Genomic DNA, 25,360 nt, shown 5'->3' with positions numbered 1-25,360 from the left:
GCCCGATTTGAATTCTAATTATCCATATGCAAATTTGCCAGGAAATCTTAATTTTATTTTTATTTTTTCTATTTCACTTAACAGAGTGCAGAAGTTGTACAAGATGACCAAGTTTTGTTTCTTGTACGAAAATATTAACGGAACTATTATGTTTCAAAGTTGCCGAAAACTCACGGGTACACTATTGATTGCTGTGCTGTAGGTTCAAACAAATGACTACCTGTAAGTCACCGGAAGTATTGAAGTAAAGACAATGAAACATTAGCAATGTTCATTGGGAACATGTGCGATTTGTTCTCACAAAATTTCACCAAAATGAGTGATTGTCATGTGGAAACCTCTAGACCATTTGGCGTGGAATGACCTGATAAGTAAAAATTATTTACCCGGCATCATGCTGTCTGTCTTCTTACAAACTGTACACTAGATTTATGAAGTAACCTATGTGACAGACAATATCTGTATTTCGTTTTTGTTGGTGTTATCTTCTTTATACGTACTTTGATAAGATTCTTAATGTGCTTTACATACAGTGTGTTTAAGATAGAGTTTATGTCCTTGTAACTTACAAAGTAAAAGGTAACAAAATATTTGCTTAATTAGTTCCACATAAGAAACATTTCACTTTTTGTGGTGTTATGAAGATAAGTTGTTGAGTTATTCTCCAGAAAGTTGGAACAAGGTACAGTTTTTAAATTCTCTATGACGTAGCTCATGTATTTCAGTCAACTGTGTGCAAATCAGTTAAAATCCCATTTCTATCACATTAATTTGCGAACTAGAAACCTTCAAAGTGTTAGTGGGTGGATGAAATGTGTTGTACATAGTACTTTGCTGTAAGCAGACGAATGTTGTGGTGGCAGAATGTCGATATAGGTGAGGTGTTCAGATGTGTGCCCATGTTCGTGACTGCACCATGCAGTGTGCCATCTAAACAGCCTGCGAGTGAAGTGTAACGTCACACGGCGTAGTAGAGCGACAAGCTTCCTCAGTGCGCCATTCGAGGTCATCTGAGATTGTGGGTTTAGTGACATAAACATGATTCTTTAGAGTTCCCCACAGAATGAGATGTCCTGGTGTTAAATCGGACCTTGTGCAACATTCCTGAGGAGACCCCCCCCCCCCCCCCCCCTCCCCTCGGTCCCTACCATGTTCCAGGGAGTCTGTTGTTTAGTGCTTGCACAACAGGCTGGGTTACCATCGTGCTGCATCCAAATACGACCTCTAATGTTTAGACGGGCATTGTCAAGAACAACACCTAAACGGTCGACGATATGTCTCACTTGTCAGTGTACCTGCGAAGAAGTGTGGACTGATGATTTCATCCCCAGGGATTCCACACCACATGTTAATAGATTAATGCAACATCTCCATTGACAGTCAACAGGGCATACCCACCTAGGATTTTATGTGCCCTAGTAATGTTATTGTGACAGTTCGCTGCACCGTAATTTAGTGAACGTGCATTCACTGGAGAACATAACACTTCGTGAGGTGTCAAGAACGAAAGTATGCAGACCATTTGCGGAAAGTAGCTGTTTCTACACAGCTCCTGTGTCAGTGATTGGTGGTGTGGGTGAAACCTGTGACCCAGTACTGTGCATCACACAGGTGTAATGCTGATGCTAGTGACTGCACCACCGTCTCACAAGCCGACGTGTGGATTGTGGTGCATTGCAGCCAAAACAAACACCTCCAGCTTCTCACTTCTTGCTGATCTTTGTCTTTTACTCTTGCACCTTGTCAAACTACTGGTTCCCTGAAGTTGTCGTGTAGCACGTAAGAATGTAATGGCCGGTGGAGCTCTCCGGCCGGGATATCTCGGGGTATATGCCCTAGCTGCTTCATTGGCATTTTGTCGCTATTCCCTGAGCATCGGCAACGTGCCAGTGTACTGTTTGGATGTGTAAACAGTTCCTTCAACCCCACTTGTTTGTGTGGTCCATTTTGCCGTGTATATGGTGGGGTAAAGTGACTGTCGCCAGTCTAAACGAACGAGACAACTAACAGCGCATTGAGGAGGCTTGATGCTCTGTGACAACGGCGATTTTACAGCTGATGCACAGGTTGTTTAGAAAGTGCATCGTGTTGTGCATTCAGGAACGTGGATACACATTTGAACATGTCACTTACATCAACATTGCACCTCCAGAACACCCATCTGTACACAGCTAATTATTATGTACAGTATGTTACATCTACCTCAAACACTTTGTGAAGTCCTCTATCTCTCAAACTAATTGTGATGGAAAATCCAGGATGGAATGTAACAATATTATGAGAAGGAAAGTTGCTACTCACCATATAGTGGAGAAGCTGATTCATAGATAGGCACAACAGAGTTTCACACTTAAAGCTTTCAGCCAATGGCCTTTTTCAACAATGAACACACATGCACATGCGCCCCCCCCCCCCACTCTCTCTCTCTCTCTCTCTCTCTCTCTCTCTCTCTCTCTCTCTCTCTCTCTCACACACACACACACACACACACACACACACACACACACACACACACACACACACGACATCAGTCTCAGAGAGGTGAAACCACACTGCAAGCAGCAGCACCACAGCACCAGTGCACAATGGGAGTGGTGAGTGGGTGGGGGGAAGGAGGAGGCTGAGGCAGGAAGGGGGAGGGATAGTATGGTGGGGGTGATGGACAATGAAGTGCTGGAAGTTAGGCGGAGGGCAGATATATAAAAAAGAGACCAGGTGTGATGGTGGAATGACGGCTGTGTAGTGCTGGAATGGGAACAGGGAAGAGGCTGGGTGGGTGAGGACAGTGACTAACAAAGATTGAGGCCAGGAGGGTTACGGGAAGGTAGGATGTATTGCAGGGAAAGTTCCCACCTGCGCAGCTCAGAAAAGCTGGTGTTGGTGGCCAGGATCCGTATGGCACAGGCTGTGAAGCAATCATTGAAATGAAGGATGTCATGTTTGACAGCGTGTTCAGCAACAGGGTGGTCCACTTTTTTCTTGGCCAGTTTGTCGGTGGCCATTTGTGCTGACAGACAGCTTGTTGGTTGTTGTGCCTACATAGAATGCAGCACAGTGGTTGCAGCTTAGCTTTTAAATTACATGACTGGTTTCACAGGTAGCCCTGCCTTTGAAGGGACAGGTGATGGTTGTGGCCGGACTGGAGTAGATGGTGGTAGTGGTGGTGGTGGTGGTGGTGGGAGGATGTATGGGACAGGTCTTGCATCTAGGTCTAGGTCGTAGGTCTAGGTCGTGTGTGTGTGTGTGTGTGTGTGTGTGTGTGTGTGTGTGTGTGTGTGTTGTTGACAAAGGCCATTGGCCAAAATTTTTAAGTGTGAAACACTTTTTGTTGTGCCAATCTGTGACTCAGCTTCTCCACTATACGGTGAGTAGCAACTTTCCTTCTCATAATATTCTTAAATATGATGAAAAAGTGTTTTTGTACACAGTTGGTGTAAGTATATCAGCCACATTATAGAAAAGACTAACATTCTATATAAAAAAATTGAATCTTGTTGCTGTAACTCTCTGGAAAGTATCTCAATAAACTAGCTTAATAACCCTGCAGAAATTGTAGCATTACTTACATGGTCCTATCTCAGTAAATATTCCTGTCACTTATTATTCTGCACAGGCATTCACTTCGTCTGAAACACCCTGTATGTCACTGCAGACTTCACAAGCTATCTGCTACATAACAGCTGCTGGAACGATAGTCACTAACATAAATGTCTTCAGTTGCTAATAATGAGTGTAAATGCTAGCCTTTCTTTAATTTATGTTTGTCATTGGTAATAAGTGTTCTGCTTTTAAATTTTATCCTCTGTTGTAATGTGGAGCCCACGAAAATCGTCAGCCTAGATACGTGGATGTTGTTAGTTGTTGTTGTGATCTTCAGTCCTGAGACTGGTTTGATGCAGCTCTCCATGCTACTCTATCCTGTGCAAGCTTCTTCATCTCCCAGTACCTACTGCAACCTACATTCTTCTGAATCTGCTTAGTGTATTCATCTCTTGGTCTCCCTCTACAATTTTTACCCTCCACGCTGCCCTCCGATGCTAAATTTGTGATCCCTTGATGCCTCAGGACATGTCCTACCAGCCGATCCCTTCTTCTAGTCAAATTGTGCCACAAACTTCTCTTCTCCCCAATCCTATTCAATACCTCCTCATCAGTTACGTGATCTACCTACCTAATTTTCAGCATTCTTCTGTAGCACCACATTTCGAAAGCTTCTATTCTCTTCTTGTCCAAACTATTTATTGTCCATGTTTCACTTCCATACATGGCTACACTCCATACAAATACTTTCAGAAACGACTTCCTGACAGTTAAATCTATACTCGATGTTAACAAATTTCTCTTCTTCAGAAACGCTTTCTTTGCCATTGCCAGTCTACTTTATATCCTCTCTACTTCGACCATCATCAGTTATTTCCCTCCCCAAATAGCAAAACTCCTTTACTACTTGAAGCGTCTCATTTTCTAATCTAATTCCCTCAGCATCACCCAACTTAATTCGACTACATTCCATTATCCTCGTTTCACTTTTGTTGATGTTCATCTTATATCCTCCTTTCAAGACACTGTCCATTCCATTTGACTGCTCTTCCAAGGCCTTTGCTGTCTCTGACAGAATTACAATGTCATCGGCAAATCTCAAAGTTTTTATTTCTTCTCCCTGGATTTTAATACCTACTCCAAACTTTTCTTTTGTTTCCTTTACTGCTTGCTCAATATACAGATTGAATAGCATCGGGGAGAGGCTACAACCCTGTCTCACTCCCTTCCCATCCACTGCTTCCCTTTCATGCCCCTCAACTCTTATAACTACCATCTGCTTTCTGTGCAAGTTGTAAATAGCGTTTCGCTCCCTGTATTTTACCCTTGCCACCTTCAGAATTTGAAAGAGTATTCCAGTCAACATTGTCAAAAGCTTTCTCTAAGTCTAAAAATGCTATAAACGTAGGTTTGCCTTTCCTTAGTCTTTCTTCTAAGATAAGTCGTAAGGTCAGTATTGCCTCACGTGTTCCAACATTTCTACGGAATCCAAACTGATCTTCCCCGAGGTCGGCTTCTATCAGTTTTTCCATTCGTCTGTAAATAATTTGTGTTAGTACTTTGCAGCTGTGACTTATTAAACTGATAGTTTGGTGATTTTCACATCTGTCAACACCTGCTTTCTTTGGGATTGGATTATTGTGTTCTTCTTGAAGTCTGAGGGTATTTTGCCTGTCTCATACATCTTGCTGACCAGATGGTAGAGTTTTGTCAGGACTGGCTCTCCCAAGGCTGTCAGTAGTTCTAATGGAATGTTGTCTAATCCCGGGGCCTTGTTTCGACTCAGGTCTTTCAGTGCTCTGTCAAACTCTTCACGCAGTATCTTATCTCCCATTTCATCTTCATCTACATCCTCTTCCATTTCCATAATATTGTCCTCAAGTACATCGCCCCTGTATTGACCCTCTATAAACTCCTTCCACCTTTCTGCTTTTCCCTCTTTGCTTAGAACTGGGTTTCCATCTGAGCTCTTGATATACATACAAGTCTCTCTCTTTTCTCCAAAGGTCTCTTTAATTTTCCTGTAGGCTCTATCTATCTTACCCCTAGTGAGATAAGCCTCTACATCCTTACATTTGTCCTCTAGCCATTCCTGCTTAGCCATTTTGCACTTCCTGTCAATATCATTTTTGAGATGTTTGTATTCCTTTTTGCCTGTTTCATTTACTGCATTTTTATATTTTCTCCTTTCATCAATTGAATTCAATATTTCTGTTACCCAAGGATTTCTACTAGCCCTCATCTTCTTACCTACTTGATCCTCTGCTGCCTTCACTACTTCATCCCTCAGAGCTACCCATTCGTCTTCTACTGTATTTCTTTCCCCCATTCCTGACAATTGTTCCCTTATGCTCTGCCTGAAACTCTGTACAACCTCTGGTTTAGTCAGTTTATCCTGGTCCCATCTCCTTAAATTTCCACCTTTTTGCAGTTTCTTCAGTTTTAATCTACAGGTCATAACCAATAGGTTGTGGTCAGAGTCCACATCTGCCCCTGGAAATGTCTTACAATTTAAAACCTGGTTCCTAAATCTCTGCCTTACCATTATATAATGTATCTGATACCTTCTAGTATCTCCAGGATTCTTCCATGTATACAACCTTCTTTTATGATTCTTGAACCAAGCGTTAGCTATGATTAAGTTATGCTCTGTGCAAAATTCTAAGAGGTGGCTTCCTCTTTCATTTCTTAGCCCCAATCCGTATTCACCTACTATGTTTCCTCCTCTCCCTTTTCCTACTGTCGCATTCCAATCACCCATGACTATTAAATTTTCGTCTCCCTTCACTACCTGAATAATTTATTTCATCATACATTTCTTCAATTTCTTCGTCATCTGCAGAGCTAGTTGGCATATAAACTTGTACTACTGTAGTAGGCATGGGCTTTGTGTGTATCTTGGCCACAATAATGCGTTCACTATTCTGTTTGTAGTAGCTTACCCGCATTCCTATTTTTTTATTCGTTATTAAACCTACTCCTTCATTACCCCTGTTTGATTTTGTATTTATAACCCTGTAGTCACCTGACCAAAAGTCTTGTTCCTCCTGCCACCGACCTTCACTAATTCCCACTATATTTAACTTTAACCTATCCATTTCTCTTTTTAAATTTTCTAACCTACCTGCCCAATTAAGGGATCTGACATTCCATGCTCCGATCCGTAGAATGCCAGTTTTCTTTCTCCTGATACCGATGTCCACTTGAGTAGTCCCCACCTGGAGATCCCAATGGGGGACTATTTTACCTCCGGAATATTTTACCCAAGAGGACGCCATCATCATTTAACCATACAGTAAAGCTGCATGCCCTCGGGAAAAATTACGGCCGTAGTTTCCCCTTGCTTTCAGCCGTTCGCAGTACCATAACAGCAAGGCCGTTTTGGTTATTGTTACAAGGCCAGATCAGTCAATCATCCAGACTGTTGCCCCTGCAACTACTGAAAAGGCTGCTGCCCCTCTTCAGGAACCACATGTTTGTCTGGCCTCTCAACAGATACCCCTCCGTTGTGGTTGCACCTACGGTACGGCTAACTGTATCGATGAGGCACGCAAGCCTCCCCACCAACGGCAAGGTCCATGGTTCATGGGGGGAGGGATACATGGATAGCGTTGGAATAATGCTAAGGAAAGCTGAAGCTGTGATTCAGTGTTACGCGCACTATCTCCGTGCATTTCACCTTTATGTACAAATTTAGACACCTAAATTCTTCTTTTTCTAATCCGCCATCTAAAATAGTCGTATCTGGATATCAAAGTTTTGGCCCGTGTGTACTGGTTTATCAACTTTATCTTCCATTTTGTCTAGTGTAAATGCTTCTTCACAGATGAAAGTGAATTGTTGCTGATGCTCATATCCTTGTACTCACTCCCATTCAATCCAGAGTAAACAAGGCTTAAGAAGAATTTGAAGAGGAACTTAATGCATACTAACAACCTTTCTTAGGGAATTTCATTGATGAAATCTCTGGCCATCAGCCGAATCCGGTACCGTATTGTCACAAGCATCTGCCAGACTGCAGACTCCTGTGCCGAGGCCCCAGTGGGTGCACCAATTGCTTGCCACTAGAGGAGTTGACTGGTGGTGTTGGTGGCCCAGGTGTTGACTACTGGTCTTCTGCCCACTTCATCTGTTGCTTTCACATCAGAGTGTTCTTGACTTATTTTTCTCAACGCCATATCCCGTGCAGAGCTCAGTTGGTTACAACTGTTGCAGTGTTACAGGCTTTATGCTTAATTATAGACTTACTATTCTATCATTCGATTTGTTTTCACCACGTAACGCCCGCGGTTCACGTGCTTCTTCATTGCTGAGCGATGTATCACTTTTCGTTCTGACGCTGCAACTCTTCCTTTCCTATATCTTTACTACTTTTTATCTATAAAAATGATGAACTATTGGTTTCGCCGTTTAACAACTTTTTAATAACTGTGGAAATATTACAGGCATCGGGTCCCACCTAATGTGTCACCCACTTATACGTTTTACACGAACCTTTCGAGACTAGATCGATCTGTTTAAAAAGAGAAAGCAGAATATCTCTTCCTTTGACATCGGCCAACGACGACCTAGGAAGATCGACGCCCTTGCGGCCCGGGCTCTTCCGTGGCTCGCGGTAGTTTGCAGCATTCGTTTTATTCCTCGCCCACTTGCCGCTACGTCGAACTTTTGTGGTGATAGTCGGGCAATGTCTTCCACATTATCTGCAACATAAATAATTTTCTTCCCACAGTATCTCTGAAGACCCAAAAACAAACTTAAAGAACATAATAATAATAATAATAATAATAATAATAACTGTTCTTACAATTTTTCGTATAAGTCTTGGTCGATTTAATGAGGGGTGGGACAGGCCTAAGCATTGTGACACCACACTGTCTCAGTTAACAAAATCGTGGTGTACTCAATGTTCCACTGTCTCGGTGATGGCTGAATCGCAGAATGTCATTGTTGTGGAACAGCTCCTTGATTTCTCCAGGTTTGCATAGGATCTGGAGTTTGTAAAAATACACTCGGAAAGCTCTGGTGAGAAAATGGCAGAGGCGTCAAGTAGAATAAAGAGGCAGCACTGGACGAACGTCAGGATTCCCTCCTCCCCTGTAAAGGAACGAGCTGGACATCAAACTTGAACACTTTTTCTGGTAATGATGAGTAGGAAATTTGTGTATGTGTTTTGGCAACATGAGTTGGCTGATAATTGTAGAAGAGACCATAAACCTACATTATTTTATGTTCAGAGACGGCGGATGCCCCGGTGGTGTGTGCTTCGACGAACTGCCCACCGGACGGTTACGTTACTGTGTTTGTCTGTTGCAGATCCACAACATGGCGACATGTTGGAGAACAGAAAATGCCGCTCCCGGGGCGTGAAGCGGCCATTCCACAGGGGCTCGGCAGCGTCGGTGTCTCTGCGCCACAGCCAGCTCCGACACCACAGCCACCGACCCCACCAGCCGCAGCACCACACTGGCGAGTCAGAGCGGCCCCAGCTGCTGGAGACTGGAGGCAGGACCGTTCCACTCCCCACCTACCCGCACTACACCAGGTACGAGAGCAGCTCACTAGACTGTAGTGTGATCGTATCCTCAGAAACCTCAGATTTTGCATCACGTTTTTGTTCATCTCCAATTCTTTAAAATTCTTGATACCCAGTCAGACTACAAAATTTCAAGACTGCATTAATAAAAAAAGACCATAGTTAAGGTGGTGTTTCAATGTTGTACAGAGCATTCATACAACTACACTATGTGATCAAAACTATCCAGACACCTGGCTGAAAATGACTTACAAGTTCTTGGTGCCCTCCATCGGTAATGCTAGAATTCAGTGTGGTGTTGGCCCACCCTTAGCCTTGATGACAGCTTCCACTCTTGCAGGAATACGTTCAGTCTGGTGCTGGAAGGTTTCTTTGGGAAAGGCAGCGCAAAAGTGTTGTATAGGATTCAGGTCAGGACACTACAGACCAGTCCATTGTAAGGATGTTATTGTCGTGTAACCACTCTGTCACAGGCCGTGCATTATGAACAGGTGCTCGATCATGTTGAAAGGTGCAGTCACCATCCCCGAATTGGTCCTCAACAGTGTGAAACAAGAGGGTGCTTAAGACATCAATGTAGGCCTGTGCTGTGAAAGTGCCACGCTGAACAACAAGGGGTGCAAGCCCCCTCTGTGAAAAACACGACCACACCGTAACACCACCGCCTCCGAATTTTACTGTAGGCACTACACACGCTGGCAGATGACGTGCACCGGGCATTCGCCATACCCAAACCCTGCCAGCGGACTGCCACATTGTGTACCGTGATTTGTTACACCACACAACGTTTTCCCACTTTACGATCGTCCATTGTTTACGCTCCTTACGCCAAGCGAGGCTTCGTTTGGCATTTACCAGCGTGATGTGGCTTACGAGCAGCCGCTCGACCATGAAATCAAAGTTTTTTCATCTCCCACCTAACTGTCATAGTACTTGCAGTGGATCCTGGTGCAGTTTGGAATTCCTGTATGATGGTCTGGATAGGTGTCTGCCTATTACACATTACGACCCTCTTCAACTGTCGGCAGTCTCTGTCAGTCAACAGACGAGGTCGGCCTGTACGCTTTTGTGCTGTACGTGTCCCTTCACGTTTCCACTTCACTATCACATCGGAAACAGTGGACCTAAGGATGTTTAGGAGTGTGGAAATCTCACGCACAGACGTATGACACAAGTGACACCCAGTCACCTGACCACGTTCGAAGTCCGTGAGTTCCGTGGAGCGCCCCATTCTGCTCTCTCACGATGTCTAATGACTGCTCAGGTCGTTGATATGGAGTACCTGGCAGTAGGTGGCAGCACAATGCACCTAATATGAAAAATGTATGTTTTTTGTGGATGTCCGGATTTTTTTGATCACATAGTGCATATTTTAAAAACGTGTTGTTTGGGCAAGATCAAGACAAGAGGGTTTGTTACACAAGCCAATGTGTCCATTGTTGCCATGACCTTTCCTATTTTTCTCCTTGTTTCCTAAACACCTTCAAACCATAACGTCGCGCAATAAGCGGCAGTTGCTGCTTGCCAGCAGCAACAACAGATACCACCTGATGATAAGTAGTTGCTTCAAAGAAGTATTGTGATATACACGAAAGCCAATTTGACAGCACATTCTAGAGCTATATATTGGTCGTACCTGCTGGGAAAGCCCGAAGAGTCGCTGATGACTGATAGTTATTTATGGATTTAGATTCAGTGGCAACAGCAATGCACAACCAAATTGACACCTTTCAACTTAGATATTGGCTGTGCAATGGACCGGCAGTCATCATAAACATCAGTCTTAAAACAGAAAAAAAAATGAACAAATATATAAGCAAATCACTTTTACTGCCAGAAACGCATTTTCAGGATGTCGCATGTCCACAGATGTTTACTCTTGTTTATTGGCAATTCATCAGTGTTTGAAAGAAGACCCAGTCACTTCCTTTCCCACTACACTGAAGTTTGGGCAGATTGGCAGTATAGTTTCTGCAGAGAGAACATTGATATTACGGCAGTGTTTTAGTTTGGAAAAACTTTCCATTATATGTGGTTACAGAATTAATATTTCTTTAATTGATCTGATTGGAACAATTTGATGAAAATGATTTCTTTCCATCCCAGTAACAAAGATTTGTGATCTGTGACGTGAGTAAATATGATGTAATTGATAAATATATTTTTGTTTTGTACATAACACTGGAAAACAGTGAAATAATGCATAAAAAGGAACAAATGGTGCTTAAAAAATTAGCAATCAAAATCTTAGTATCACACTTGTCAGAAAATAAAATAATAATTGGCAATAAAATAACATCAAAAATGAGAAGAAAATAACAGATATTTCTTATTCCTGGCTATAAATTCTTGAATATCAAAATGATGCTTGAAATATAAGTCTTGTTGGCCCAGCAGAATAGAAAAGAAATACAATAACAGCATGCATAGTCCACAGCTCATGGTCATGCGGTAGCGTTCTCGCTTCCCGCGGCGGGGTTCCCGAGTTCGATTCCCGGCGGGGTCAGGGATTTTCTCTGCCTTGTGATGGCTGGGTGTTGTGTGATGTCCTTAGGTTAGTTAGGTTTAAGTAGTTCGAAATTCTAGAGGACTGATGACCATAGATGTTAAGTCCCACAGTGCTCAGAGCCATTTGAACAGCATGCATACATAGCGTGAGACTTGGACATTCCGCAGCGAAACACAGTAGGGAATCGCTTACTAAAAGAAGACAGATAGTATGTTACATAGGTCCATGAAACATTTTGCCAGAGTTGTTTAGAGTACACTGCAGACGTTTTGCTGGGAAGCCCTCACACACGCAATACAGTGCCGATCCCTCCTCGCGCGATTTTTCTATTTTTGGAACTCTGAAAGATGATGTTCTTGGCTATTGATTTGCTTTGAACAAAGAGGTGCGTGTCTTGGTACCATGACAGTTCTGTAGACAACAACAAACATTTTACTATGAAGGCATTTGACCGTCTTGTCACACAGTGGGATAAATGCGAGAAGAATTGTGGTGATTGCCTTTGAAATAATAAACAGCTTACATACTTCTTTCCATCTGCCTCATTTTCATTTGACTGTCCCTTATACTATTCTGTAGTAAACTCACATCTAGTTTCTTCGGGAACCTGTCTCACAATAAAGGTTCTATTCTGTGTATAAATATGTTTGTAGTTTGGTGAAATAGCAAAGTCATTATTTTTTACGGTCAAATGAAGCTATTTCTCTGCAGTAATTAATATACTCTTGATGATCTGTATTTTTTGTAAATTTTCTTCTTTTTATTATCTTTATGTTTCAGGTGTACTCAGATTTCTGATGAGAATGACAGTGCTTCATTTGAAGAAAGTAATCTTCAGAATGTGACCCACAATGAATTGGTGATGCCGCAAAAGGTGTCGACACACTTCGGGAGTTACTGTGTTCCAGCACAAGGAATTACAACACAAGAGGATAATTTCCTCTGCAGTACAGATAATGTGAGCATGATGGACCATAACTTTTCTGTATTCACCTGCAGTTCATGCCCACAGAGTGTTTCATCAAAATACTGCCTCGTAATGCATGTCTTTATTCACGTTGCTAGTGTAGAACCACTGTCACATGTTTGCAGATACTGTGATGGTGTAGATACTCCACCACACACCATCTGGTGTGTTGTGGAGAATTGATTTAGTTGTAAGTGAACTGTTTCTCACTGATTTTGACCCAATAAGCATTTGAGGATGAAAGAGTATGACAGGACTCTGACAGCACACACATTTGCTGACACTGAGAATGTAATGTAGCTCAAGTGATTTGTGCAAACGTATTTTCAGCTCAAGAGACGACATGGGTGTTCCTTCTATGCAGTCAGTGGTAACAGTTCATATGAACAAGTCAGTTACATTGATCATACATCGCAGGTACTTTCTTGTCGACCCAATAACTGCTCTCTCTGCTAAAAGAAATCTAAATTACTTTCTACATTGCATGCACATACAAAACCATACAAATGTAATTTATGCTCTATATCCTTTGCTTTTGATTACCTCAAGAACCATGTATCATGCATTCTGGAGTAAAGCCACATAAATGTTAAGTTCGTGGAAAATCATTTGCTAGAGTTTATGACCTCAAGGTCTCTCTCTTAATTGATTTGGGGTTGAAGTCACTTAAAGTAGATTCCATATCTCTGTATTTCCTGAAAGCATTTGACACGGTGCTCTGTTGCTGCTTGTTAAGGAATATACGAGCATACGGAATAGTTTCACATATATGTGAGTGGCTCGAAGACTTCTTAAGTAATAGAACCCAGTTTGTTGTCCTCGAGGGCGAGTGTTCGTCGGAGACAAGGGTGTCGTCGGGAGTGCCCCAGCGAAGTGGATAGGACCGCTTTTGTTCTCTGTGTACATAAATGATTTGGCAGACAAGGTGGCCGGCAATCTGCAGTTGTTTGCTGATGATGCTGTGGTGTACGGTAGGTTGTCGAAGGTGGGTGACTGTAGAAAGATACGAGATGATTTAGACAAAATTTTCAGATGGTGTGATGAATGGCAGCTAGTCAAGTCCTTTAAATATCTGTGTGTAACGTTGCCAAGCGATACGAGGTGGAATGAGCGTATGAGAACTCTGGCAGGTGAGGTGAATGGCTTAATTTGGTTTATTAGGAGAATTTTAGGAGAGAGTGGTTCACCTGTAAAGGTGACCACAGTAGGAGGCTGGAGCGCCGTTGTCCCGAATATTGCTCAAATGTTTGGGACCTTTACCGGATCAGATTGGAGGAGGACATCGAAACATTTCAGTGGTGGGCTGCTAGATTTGTTACCGGCAGGTTCGAACAATACATAAGTATTACAACTGGGAATACCTGGAGGGAAGGCAATGTTCTCTTCGAGAAACGCTATGGTGAAAATTTAGAGAACTAGCTTTTGACGCTAATTGCCAAACGATTCTATTGTCGCCAACATACATTGTGCTTAAGGACCACGGCGATAAGGTACGGGAAATTAGGGCTCGTATGGAGGCGTATAGACATTAGTTTTCCCCTTGCTCTGTTTGCAAGTGGAACAAGAAAGGAAATGACAGGTAATGGTATAGGGTACCCTTCGTCATACACTGTACCGTGGCTGGTGGAGCATTTATGTAGATGTAGAAGCCATTCATCCGTTGGCAAAGTGCAACTGCAACAAAATGTGACATGAGGGTCGGACAGCAGTCACTCATGAGCCCGAAGCATTACGCTGTATTGTACCTCGTCCGTTGGCGCAACTGCAATGCGTGTGCAACACAGGCTGCATGCAACCACATGTGATACAAGTGCTCTGGGAGTTGCCTTGTGACTGGTGTGACACTCCCTGCTTTGCGTGATTAGTTATGTCGGACTGGGGCCAAGTAACTTGTGCCGAGCTGGCTGAAGCAGTGGTGACGCGTCCGTGTCAATACAGTTAGGGCTTAACAGAGTATTCGAACAAAATTGCTGTGGAAAAGGCATGGGAAGCTGTAGGAAAAGAAATTGATGTAAGTGATAAGTATGGTGTTTGTTATTTCTGTAATATGATTATATGTTTGAAATTTGTGGAAAATATACAGCAGTTATCACCATCTCTAGATGCTGTATTTGTTCACTATCATCTGATTTTCAAATTTCCTGCTCTTATTTGAGCAACAAGAAATTTATCAAGTGCTTTCACGTCTAATAATTGTTTTTATTTTGATTTAATTATTGTTAATATAGTACTTCCATTGCCAAGATAAAGCAACAGTCTGCTTCGGGAAATATTGCATTAAATGCTCTCATAATTGTTAGGCATTCGTGGTGATATTGATGGGAGTGGTGTCAGCTGCTTGCACTGGCTGTCCAATTTGATCCTGTTCAAAGCCATATTCACTTACTGAATACACTTTCTCTTCTCTGTTTCTGGTAAAGTTGTGCAGTGTGCACACAGCTTTTACAATGATGCTAACTTCCGAGACTTTTTTGCGTGTTATAGCATTCTGCAAAATTTTGAACTATTAGCTCATCATGCCGTATGCTTACTCTACACGTTTCCTCCACTTTGTGTCCTTTTTTGTGATGATGATTGGGTGAAGATTTTCAGCCAACTCCACAAACAGCTTCTTTGGTACCCCATAAATTCTTCTGAATTTTACTTCATCTTTTCCAAGTTGTCGTGCTAATAGGGAAGCTGGTTATCACAAATGAATGAATCTATAATTGCTGCTTTTGTTGAAGCTTTCACAGGTAACAATACTCAGTGAGAAAATTACGAGCTGCATAGCTTGGCATTCTGCAGTAGACTGACAAAAATTGGCACTTTTGAAACTGTCGCCCATCACAAAAGATTTGCATCGGTGGATGGAGAATGTGCAATGGAACTCTCGTCTAACCGTAGCCAAAATATAGTGCTGCAGAGCAGTTCTGTTGCACCAGTGGACGAACAGCCAAAGTGCGATGTTTGTGGTAAATTGCTCTTCTTCCTTGATTCACAGGATACAACTGTGACAAACTGTTTGCTAAACTTTGTAAGTTTGAACTCCACTTGTCACTGCATTTTCGGGTTAAGTCACTTGCAGTGGTCGTAGGAAACTGTTGAAAAGCACTGTTAATCTCGAGAGGCACACGCTAGTGCAGTTTTGAATGAATGGACATGTAACTGAAAGGTGGTGTGCTAGTTATGTACAACAATTTCTTCTCTTTGTTTTTTGTTGGAGTGTCATTGCAATATTTGTAAAGGTGGGGCTTGTTGTGCGTGGTGAATCTACCCTTTATTGAAACAGTAAATATACATATTTTTGCTGTGAAACTTATGTTTTGTAACAAGTCTTGAATGACATCAGCTTTGTTTTGTACACAATAATAAGATGATACAGTGAAACTTCTCTGTAACGTTTTTCAAGGGACCACAAATTCTGAACACTGTGTAGAGGAAAACACTATAAACAGGAAGGTTTCCAAATAATAATTATAGGGCATTACTGAAGGTCGGGATACCACTAATCAGCTTTGACAAATGGTGCCATAGATATTATTTTAAATTTTCACAACACTGTAATATGATACTCATTGCAAATGATCAATGCATCAAATGATTAGTTTTTTGTAATTAAAACATGGGGCCCGGTAGGTGGATGGGTGAAAGTAAATGGATCAGTTTGTACTGTAAAAAATTATAACAGATTCTTAAGATATGACATCACTGTCCAAAGCTGACAGGTGGTATTCCGTTCTTCAGTTGACCCAGTTATAGAATATGAGCCAAATTTTGTTTACGATATACTGAACATATTACATAAAACAGTAAATGGTACAGATTAAAAAAGAACTAGTTACAAAAAATTACTTTAATAATTAAATTATGAAACGGAACTTAAATTTGCACAAAACTCCAGGGACCTATGCAATCTGAAAATCACATACCTATGATTTTTTTAAATATTCAAGCAAGCATGTTTGTTTTCTATTTCTCCTAGACTCTGTGGCAATCATTTCTTGCTCCAAATGAGCAAGTTGAACTACTGTTCTGTCCTCAAGTCTATGGGCCATCATATATCTCCTGAATGTTTCAAAGGCTTCAGCTGCCTTAGTATATGAGGGCACTGGGTCATCTTCCTTGTCACTGTCACTTTCACTACCACTATTATTCTCCAAGCTTCTCTCTGTAGTCAGCTCCTCAATACTTCGTACTCCTGTGGTTACCACGTTCTCATCCACAGCCACAAAGTCCTTAAAAGTGACAGAATCACTGCCTGTTAATTCCTGAAACTCTTGCAAATTGCTTGCAACATCTTCCACAGGAGCTGCCATCTCATTCTCACAGAATCCCGCTTTTGTGAAATAGTTTTTAACAGTTTCAGCACTCACTTCCCTCCATGAGTACATAATTAAATTCATTGCCTGTAAAATATTCAGCTTCAGTTGTGAGTAAGGCTGGCTGGCTTCCCGGTTTTCTTTGGTCCATCAAATTCAAAGCCTTTTTTTACAAGGGCTGTCCTATATTAACCTTAAGGGTGTGTATTATTCCCAAACCCAAAGGTTGCAGATGGCTGGTGCAGTTGGGCGGCAGGAAAATTACTTTCACATTTCTCAGAAAGAGTATGTCTGGTGGGTGTGCCGCACATCTGTCCACAAACAGCAGCACTTTTCTTGCAGCACTCCCCATTTTGGCGTCAAATGCTCTTAGAAAATGTAAAAATATATCACTTGTCATCCATGCCTTGGCATTGTTTGTATATTTGCACAGAAACGTGGAAATATTTTTGAAGCACCTTGGATTTTTTGGCTTCCCAATAACCAAAGGTTTCAGTTTTTCACTGCCATTGGCGTTTGTACACAACAAAACGGTAAGACGTTCCTTGCTCTTCTTACCTCCATGGCAGTTTTCTCCATGAAAAGTAAATGTCTTATACGACATTAAATTGAAAAACATGCCGGTTTCGTCAGCGTTATAAATGTCGTGCAGTTTGCAGCCATGTATCAGATTAGGGAGAGTCTGCATTCACTGAGCTACAGTTGGTTCATCCACACTTCCACTTTCTCCACATTCCGCTTTGTATACAACACCATGACACTGTCGAAATTTATCAATCCATCCACTGGATGCCTTAAAATTTTCCATTCCTAACTGCAGTGATATTTGAAACGCCTTCTCCTTCAAAATAGTTCCATTTATAGGATTGTTTGCAGCACGTTCTTGCTGAAACCAAGTTAATAAAACTTCCTCCATTTTTGCCGTAAGTTGATAGTTTCAAAAGCATACGTTTCGAATTTCCACAGTTCTCAAACCCTTCCATTATCGACGATCTGTTTTTCATAATAGTTTTGAGTGTTGAGGGGGCCAGTTCTAATTGCTTTGCTAGCTCCACGCGACTCACACCAGGAGATACCTCCACTTTTTTAATAACAGAAACCTTCTCTAACTTAAACGTTATAAAGAGGTAAATAATTGACCAGGGTTCCAAAAATATGAGTGTTACATTGAGGAAATTGTAATATAGAAGAAACACAGTCGGGGCGGGGCGGGGGAGGGGGGGGGGGGGGGGGTCGACGACAGACTTAACATAGAGGAAAACATTATATAGAGGAATGTATTACAGAGATACTTCATGAACTCGACAGGGAACCCCTAGAAGGAAGATGATGATGTTTTAGTGAACGACTATTGGGAATGTTAGAGAAGACACTGGTTATTCTGCCCATCTACTGTGTTATTTCTACTCCCATAAATAACCATATTTTTTGTTGATAATTTTCTTATTTTCAATGCATTTATCATGTAAAACCTAGATCATGTGACAACTAGATGAAATTCTCAAGTTCTTATTTAGGTTTCATTTCACTTAAGTTTGTTATTCAGATTCTTATATTAGTTTTCTGATTATTTTGGCACCATTAGTTTGGCTATAGAGCATGTTAATCAAAGGCTACAATCATTTAAAAGTCAGTGCTACAGTTGGCAAGACGAAGAAGCATATGAGCTTTTTGAAATTTTACCACTGACTGCAAATCTGTTGACATCTGCATTCAGTATAGACTTACTACACTGTAGCGACGTGTGAAAATTTTTCATGGATCAGGATTCGATCCTGTATTTTCACTTATCGCGGACACTTCCAGTAATCCATTCGGCTATCTGTGCACACTGCCTGGACTGACCGACACCTCCGTAAACAGTCCACATCCTTACATGATGGTCCACTGTATTCATCAGCTATCGCTTGGGACATTACAAGAATTCTCACAACAGTGAGAATGAGAAAACGATGAATCGAGACCAGTGTTAATGTCGCGTGGCTGCCTAGGCACGTTTTACTTACATGTGTGTCTGAAAGAACACTCACGAATAACTATCCACAGCTGTAGGAATTCACTGACTGAGAATTCCTTGACGTTAGCTTCATTACAGCTAGGTCTACTGCCCAACAGTGACACGTGACTTGAAGCCAGATTTCCCACTTCTCGTGACTGGTCACCTCGACCAGTTCTGCTGTCCGTGCACACTCCCCAGACTAACTGTAACCTACATATGTCACACCGTCTGTATCCTTATATCGTAGTTCACTAAATCGATCACCTCAATCCCTCGTTGTCCCATTCTCCCGGGTGCGAGAATCCGAGTAATGTTGTGAGCATTAGGTGATGAATATAGTGGTCTACAATATAAGGATGTAGACAGGTACATTTGGAGGTTTTAATTGGTACAGGGAGCTTGTATGGATAGCTGAAATGGTTGATCTGACCGATCACAAGAAGAGGGAAATATGGCTTAGAGTCCTGGTCCAGCACAAATTTTCATGTGTCACTGTTGGGTAATTGAGGCGTCCCTAATGCAGCTGATTTCAAAGAATTCAATCAGTGAAAAAATTTAAAAATATTTCGTTCAGCTGTGGGTCATCAGTAGTGTTGTTATTTCAGACGTGAATGTAAATATTTGAAAAAAAGGGACCAACTACATATGAAGATGAAGCAATCTGACTTTCATTAAAGTATTTTAAATTACTAAGAACTTTTTGTCTCCTGAAATAATTAAACTGAAGTTCGTATGCAGTGCCATTTTACATCGCAGATTCTGTCAGGGCCAGTGTTAGATTCCAAACTTTGACTACATATTTTTGTTACTTTTTGTGTCAGGATGAGATTAAACACTAATAAATCAAATCACTAATTATTAACTTCTTGTAATTTGCAAATAATTTTCAATATGCTGCTCCTACGTGTAAACAAGGGAATTCGCATTGGGAAGGATAATGGTGTCCATTTTTTTTTTTTGACCAACAACATTTTCTATAAATCAAAATCACTTTAGTTCTTGTAGTTTATAAAATAATGCTTTATTCTTTTGCGTGTCTATAAGTTGTCCAACGTCACCCAAAATTGCCAATTTGCAGTTTGTAAGTTCATGAAGGAGACCTATGTTTGGGTGCGCACTCATTGTTGACTGGCACAACAAATATGTTCAATCTGTATGCAAAAATATGTTCACTGTTTACTGTGAGTCTCAAGAACTCTTAATGTTTAATAACTTTTGAGTGAACTGTGTAAACTCATTTAATGGACATTTTCACTGGACTGTATTGTGTTTAATGAAGTGTGGAATGGCAATCATTGAAGTGCGGTATTGGTGGACAGGATAATGCTCATTAGGTTCTGAATTAATTGAATTGCTAGAGTGCATGGTACTCCAATGAATTACTGCAAGACAGTGCTTAATACAAACTTTGTCGATCCTATGTAAATGTGGTCTGTGTTTTTGGTGCCCCAAAAAAGAAGAGTCAACTTCACCACTCAACTGCAAGTGTGACAGGCTATTGTTGGTTCTAATCTGAATACTTGCACTTACAATTTGTTCGTAATATATAAGCTGGCCACCGCACGTAATAACTGAACTTTGACAGGAATAAAATATGTGTATCATCTAAATGGTATTGTGTAAACCTTTGAGCAAACACCATCCCACGTCATTTAAACTTTCAGTTGTGGGCTGATGAAGAATGCTGCTACCAACGACAAGACATCAAAATCCAGGTCAGTTCCGATGCATTTCAAGCTGTGTGATTTCAGAGCACTTAAAGCTTTTACTGCAGCCAGTATGATACACGTCCTGCTCACCATTCCCCATGTTTTGTGGATATGTATACATGTGCTGAGTGGATTTTCATATAGTGATGTGAACATCTGAATGCATCCTGAGTTGCTGTTCTCTCACCATTGCGGACATGTTACTTCCATATCTTTTTGAATAAAAAGGTTTCGAGTATGTATTACGCAACATGCATGTCTTCATTGCTTGCTGTCATTTCCAAAAATAACCTCATTTCCATATTTTGAATTGTTTATGAGATACGAGGATTGTTGACCATGTGATTTGCCATACACAAGGACACACGTCTACAAGAAGGGTAGTAGAAGTGATGCGCAAAACTGCCATCCAATATCCTTGATATTGATTTGTTGCAGAACATGCTCCAAGCTCAAATGTAATGGTGTATCTTGAATGGAATGACCTCAGTGCCAACCAGCATGGAGTCTGAAAACATCGGTCATGTGAAACCCAACTCTCACTTTTCTCACATGACATACTGAAAGCTTTAGATCGAGGCAGTCAAGTAGATGCAGTATTTTTCGATTTTTGAAAAGCATTTGACTCTGTACACCACCTGCACTTATTGTCAGTAATTTTGGACAGTAATTTTGGATGTACCCCAGGGAAATGTGTTTGGACCTTTGCTGTTCATGTTGTACCTTAATGACTTTGCTGACAGTATTAATAGTAATCTCAGACTCTTTGAGGGTGATGAAGTTATCTATAATGAAGTACTAGCTGAGAGAAGCATAAATATGCAGTCAGATCTTGACAAGATTTCAAAGTGGTGCAAAGATTGACAACTTGCATTAAATGTTCAGAAATATAAAATTGTGCACTTCACAAAATAACAATAATATCAGTGAGCCTCTGTTGGAATCGGCCAACTCATACAAATACCTGAGTGTAACACCTTGTATGGAAACGAAATGGAATGATCACGTAGGCTTAGTTGTGGGTAAAGCAGGTGGTAGGCTTCGGTCATTTGATAGAATTCTGGAGAAGTGCCATCACTTTACGAAAGAGATTACTTACAAACCACTCATGCGACCAGTTCTAGAATATTGCTCAAGCATGTGGAACCTGTACCAGATAGGGCTAACAAGGGATATTGAACATATACAGAGCAGAGCAGCATGAATGGATGGTCACAGGTTTGTTTCATCCACAGGAGAGTGCCACAGAGACTGAAGTGGAAAGCTCTTGTAGGTTGATGTAAACTATGCTAAGAAAGTCTATTCACAAAGTTTCAAGAACCGGCTGTAAATGAAGACCATAAATACATTACAACCACCTATGTACCTCGCACATACGCATAGTGAGGATAAAATTAGAATAATTACTGGATGCACAGAGACATTCAATCATTCATTCTCCTCATGTTCCATACGTGGATGGAACAAGAAGAAACCCTAATAACTGGTATAATGGCACGTACCCTCTGCCGTGGACCTTATGGTGGTTTGCATAGTATAGATGTAGATGTAGGTGCAAAAGGGTGCTTCACATGTGACCGTCCTTCGGATATAAACTACAATAATTCGAAAATGAAATAAGAACCTTCTGCTCTAAGTTTAAATAAAATTTTGATTTCTCATTTACATTTCATGCACTGCAATGTATCAAGAAATTGTACTGTGTGACAAGAAAGCGGTCGCCATTAAGCAGACGGGACTTAGAAGATTCGGAAGACACGGCTGCTTACAGTGCCATTTTGGATGGCAGCAAATGGGAAGCTTGCAGAACAGAGTTGCTGAATGTAAATATTGAAGACTGGCACAAAGGCATCAATTGAGTTGATGTGGGAGCTACGAGGAGAAACGGTGAGCTGACAACATATTTGGAGGCAACAAGTTTTTGTTACTTGAGTGTGATTAACTGTTTGCCAAAATAACTGACAAGGGAAGAGGAGACCATGTGTCTGATGATGATGATGAGCAATGGTAAGAAGAGTTAAAAAAAATTATTTTTCATTGAGTATTGATCTGGAGATGAACTTGTTTATATTGGATTAATAAAGTTAAGTATTTGGATGAGAAATTGGGAAATGAACCTACAGTGTTTGGATTGGAGAATAAACTTCTATGGAGAATTAGAGAGTTGCTTTTGCCTGCTTTTGGGAGTAATATTAATGCATTTTCGATTTATGTGGGAATGGCAGAGAGAATAAGACCAATATTTGAGGATGGAGGAAGGAATTTGGCCATAGGCGCCAATCTAGAAGGGACTATCAAATTAACAAAGTAAGAGTAGATACTGTGTAGAATAATAGCATTCCAAGGAATAATTGGGTTGCCAATGGTCCAAATAAAAATAAAAGGGTCAAGAGGAATTCCAGTGACAGGGCATGGGGAAAAGTAATTGTTGGCTCAGTCGGTTAAACTAAGGGTTGCTCCAGTTAGTGCTCAGATTTGGGCAAGACACAGAACAGAGCAATCTGGGAATAGAGAGAAACCAACAAGGGTTAATGTTCAAGTAAATAAAAGTAGTAGTGTAAATGGAGAGCCTAAACCATGTCCTATGCTAAAGAAGTGTGTTTCCAGTGGAGAAAATCCTATAACACTAGATGTAGGTCTAATCACAGTATAAAGTGATGAGGAGGTGAAAATATTTCAGCTGCACATTGTAAAGAATATTATTAAAAGGGGTATCAGAATGCTGTGGAAAAAATATAAAGAACTGTGAAAAGCAAAACAATTTGCTTTCATTTATGACCAAATAGCGAGGATAGAAGACAATGGATTAACCAAACTTTTAAAAGTAGTGACTGTTGAAATGGCTCAAGCAACAGTTGAAGTGATTATGCAATTGCTGAAGAATTTTTTAGCAATGAAAATGAGGAGAAAGAAGAGATATTTGATTTTGCCTATGAGAAAATAAATGTTGTCAATGAGCAGAGCAGTGATGAGAAAGAGTTGGACACAAGTGAAGGTATGAGTAGGGAAGAGAGTCGTACTACTTACCCGAAAATAGTTTTGTTGATCAGTGTGATAGTTTTTCTAGGGAAAAAATTAATGAGGATGTTTACATAAGAAATTTGGAAACTTCTAAGTTTCTATGGAACGAAACTGCTGAGGTCATTGGTCACTAGACTTGCACGCTACGTAATCTAACTTACACTAAGGATAACACACACACACCCATGCTCGAGGGGCGGCTCGAACCTCCGACGTGGAGAGCAGCACGAACCGTGACAAGGCACCTCGGACTGCGCGGCTACCACATGTGGCTGTTACGTAATAGGACAGTATGGTAAGTGGTAATGAAGTATGGCATCATCGTCCATTTTAGCTAATATTTAAGGAGTACCTGTTATATGTTTACAAGACCATAGGAATGAATTAAATGGAGATTCCCAGGTGTTTTGTGAGTCTATTAAAAACAGAGAAGGAATAGTAATTATAGTAATTATGCATGTTTCAGGAATCGGAATTATAGGATCTACTGGAAAGATGTTAAGCAAGAAGTGTTATAAACTGTTGAATTGATGTGACAGCAGTTTGATTGTAAATTTTTAGTGGTACGTGGATGACCTGGCAGAGTGGAAATTCTTCTGGAAAACCTGACATTCTCAGGGTGTTACATTTTATCTGGAAAAATAAAGGAAATCTCAAGGAATTTAGGAAATTTTGTAAAATCTCAGGAAATTCTGTTTTTTAACTATCATTGATACACTTTTATTGAGCTTTATAAATCAAAAATTTTTAAATACTTCTTATTTAAAAGAGTGTTACTTAAATATGGTTTCATATAAATTATCAGTGTTTAAAACTGCAGTGACCTCTGTAGTCAAGAGGAAAGAAAAGTCGTTGTTTTGAGATACTAAACTTGTTTTTTTCTTCAAATATGGATAGCCACAGTGCTTGAGCATAGAGGAAGATGAAAGTGTTATTGGAGATGAAAAAGAAAACTGAGAATATAAGGGGTATAAAAGCTAGAAAAAGAACGATCTGAAGAGACTGTTAATTCAAAATAGAAAATTGTTTCCAGACATAGCAGGTCTAGTGAAGTGAAGTGTTTTGAGTACAAATTGAAATTTAAAGAGCTAGTACTTTTTTCCAGGAAATCTGATGTTGTCCCATTTTCTGAGAAGAAAGATGTAAAAACAAAAGGCTTGCTTGAGGAATTGTTGAGCAATCAAACAGTAGGATGTTGTCAAAATGAAAGATGAAGATGTTAGTTATTCTAGGTGCTAGAAAGTTCAGTTTAATAGTTCTGAAGGAAAATGACATACCAGCTAATATAGATAAAATTTTACAAAAATTCTGTGGATCTGAATCTGTTGGGGGGGGCCCCAAGGAACTGGAGGGTGAGCATGCTCTGTGTAAGACTAATTTTAAAATAAATGCACGTGTGCATGTGCCCCCCACCCCCCCTCCCACTCATGCGGGCGCGCGCACGCGCACACACACACACACACACACACACACACACACACACACACACACAGGTTTATTTTATTGCAGTCATTTTCACATATGATACACATATTAAAAACATAATTTGATTACAGACACCCACAGCTTTGTTCGCGTCCCACTAGAATTGTTAGGATGAATAAATATCGAAGCAGCACACCTTGCAATGTGTGCAGCCCCTCCACTGCCCCATCGCGCTAAGTCAGGCGTTACGTGATAATGTCTGTCTGTGTTTGTGACAGGACATCTCCAACACAGATACATCGGTTTCAATGCCGTTTTTACATCTATTGGAAGGCTAGCTTAATCAGGATTGT

The 25,360-nt window shown here is 40.9% G+C and overlaps 1 protein-coding gene across 1 annotated transcript in view; it reads left to right on the top strand.

Moving 5' to 3' along the window:
* Positions 1-25,360, top strand: part of LOC126426606 (uncharacterized) — a 166,771-nt gene that overhangs the window by 101,486 nt on the left and 39,925 nt on the right. Inside the window, exons 12-13 of the mRNA XM_050088498.1 lie at positions 8,857-9,085; positions 12,366-12,543. Of these exons, the coding sequence (XP_049944455.1) occupies positions 8,857-9,085; positions 12,366-12,543 (407 nt within the window). The remainder of the gene's footprint in view (positions 1-8,856; positions 9,086-12,365; positions 12,544-25,360) is intronic.

Source organism: Schistocerca serialis, chromosome 11 (genome assembly GCF_023864345.2).
Source record: "Schistocerca serialis cubense isolate TAMUIC-IGC-003099 chromosome 11, iqSchSeri2.2, whole genome shotgun sequence".
Classification (NCBI taxonomy): Eukaryota; Metazoa; Arthropoda; class Insecta; order Orthoptera; family Acrididae; genus Schistocerca; species Schistocerca serialis.
Note: the sequence above shows the minus strand (reverse complement) of the source record. Positions and strands in the feature narration are given on the sequence as shown.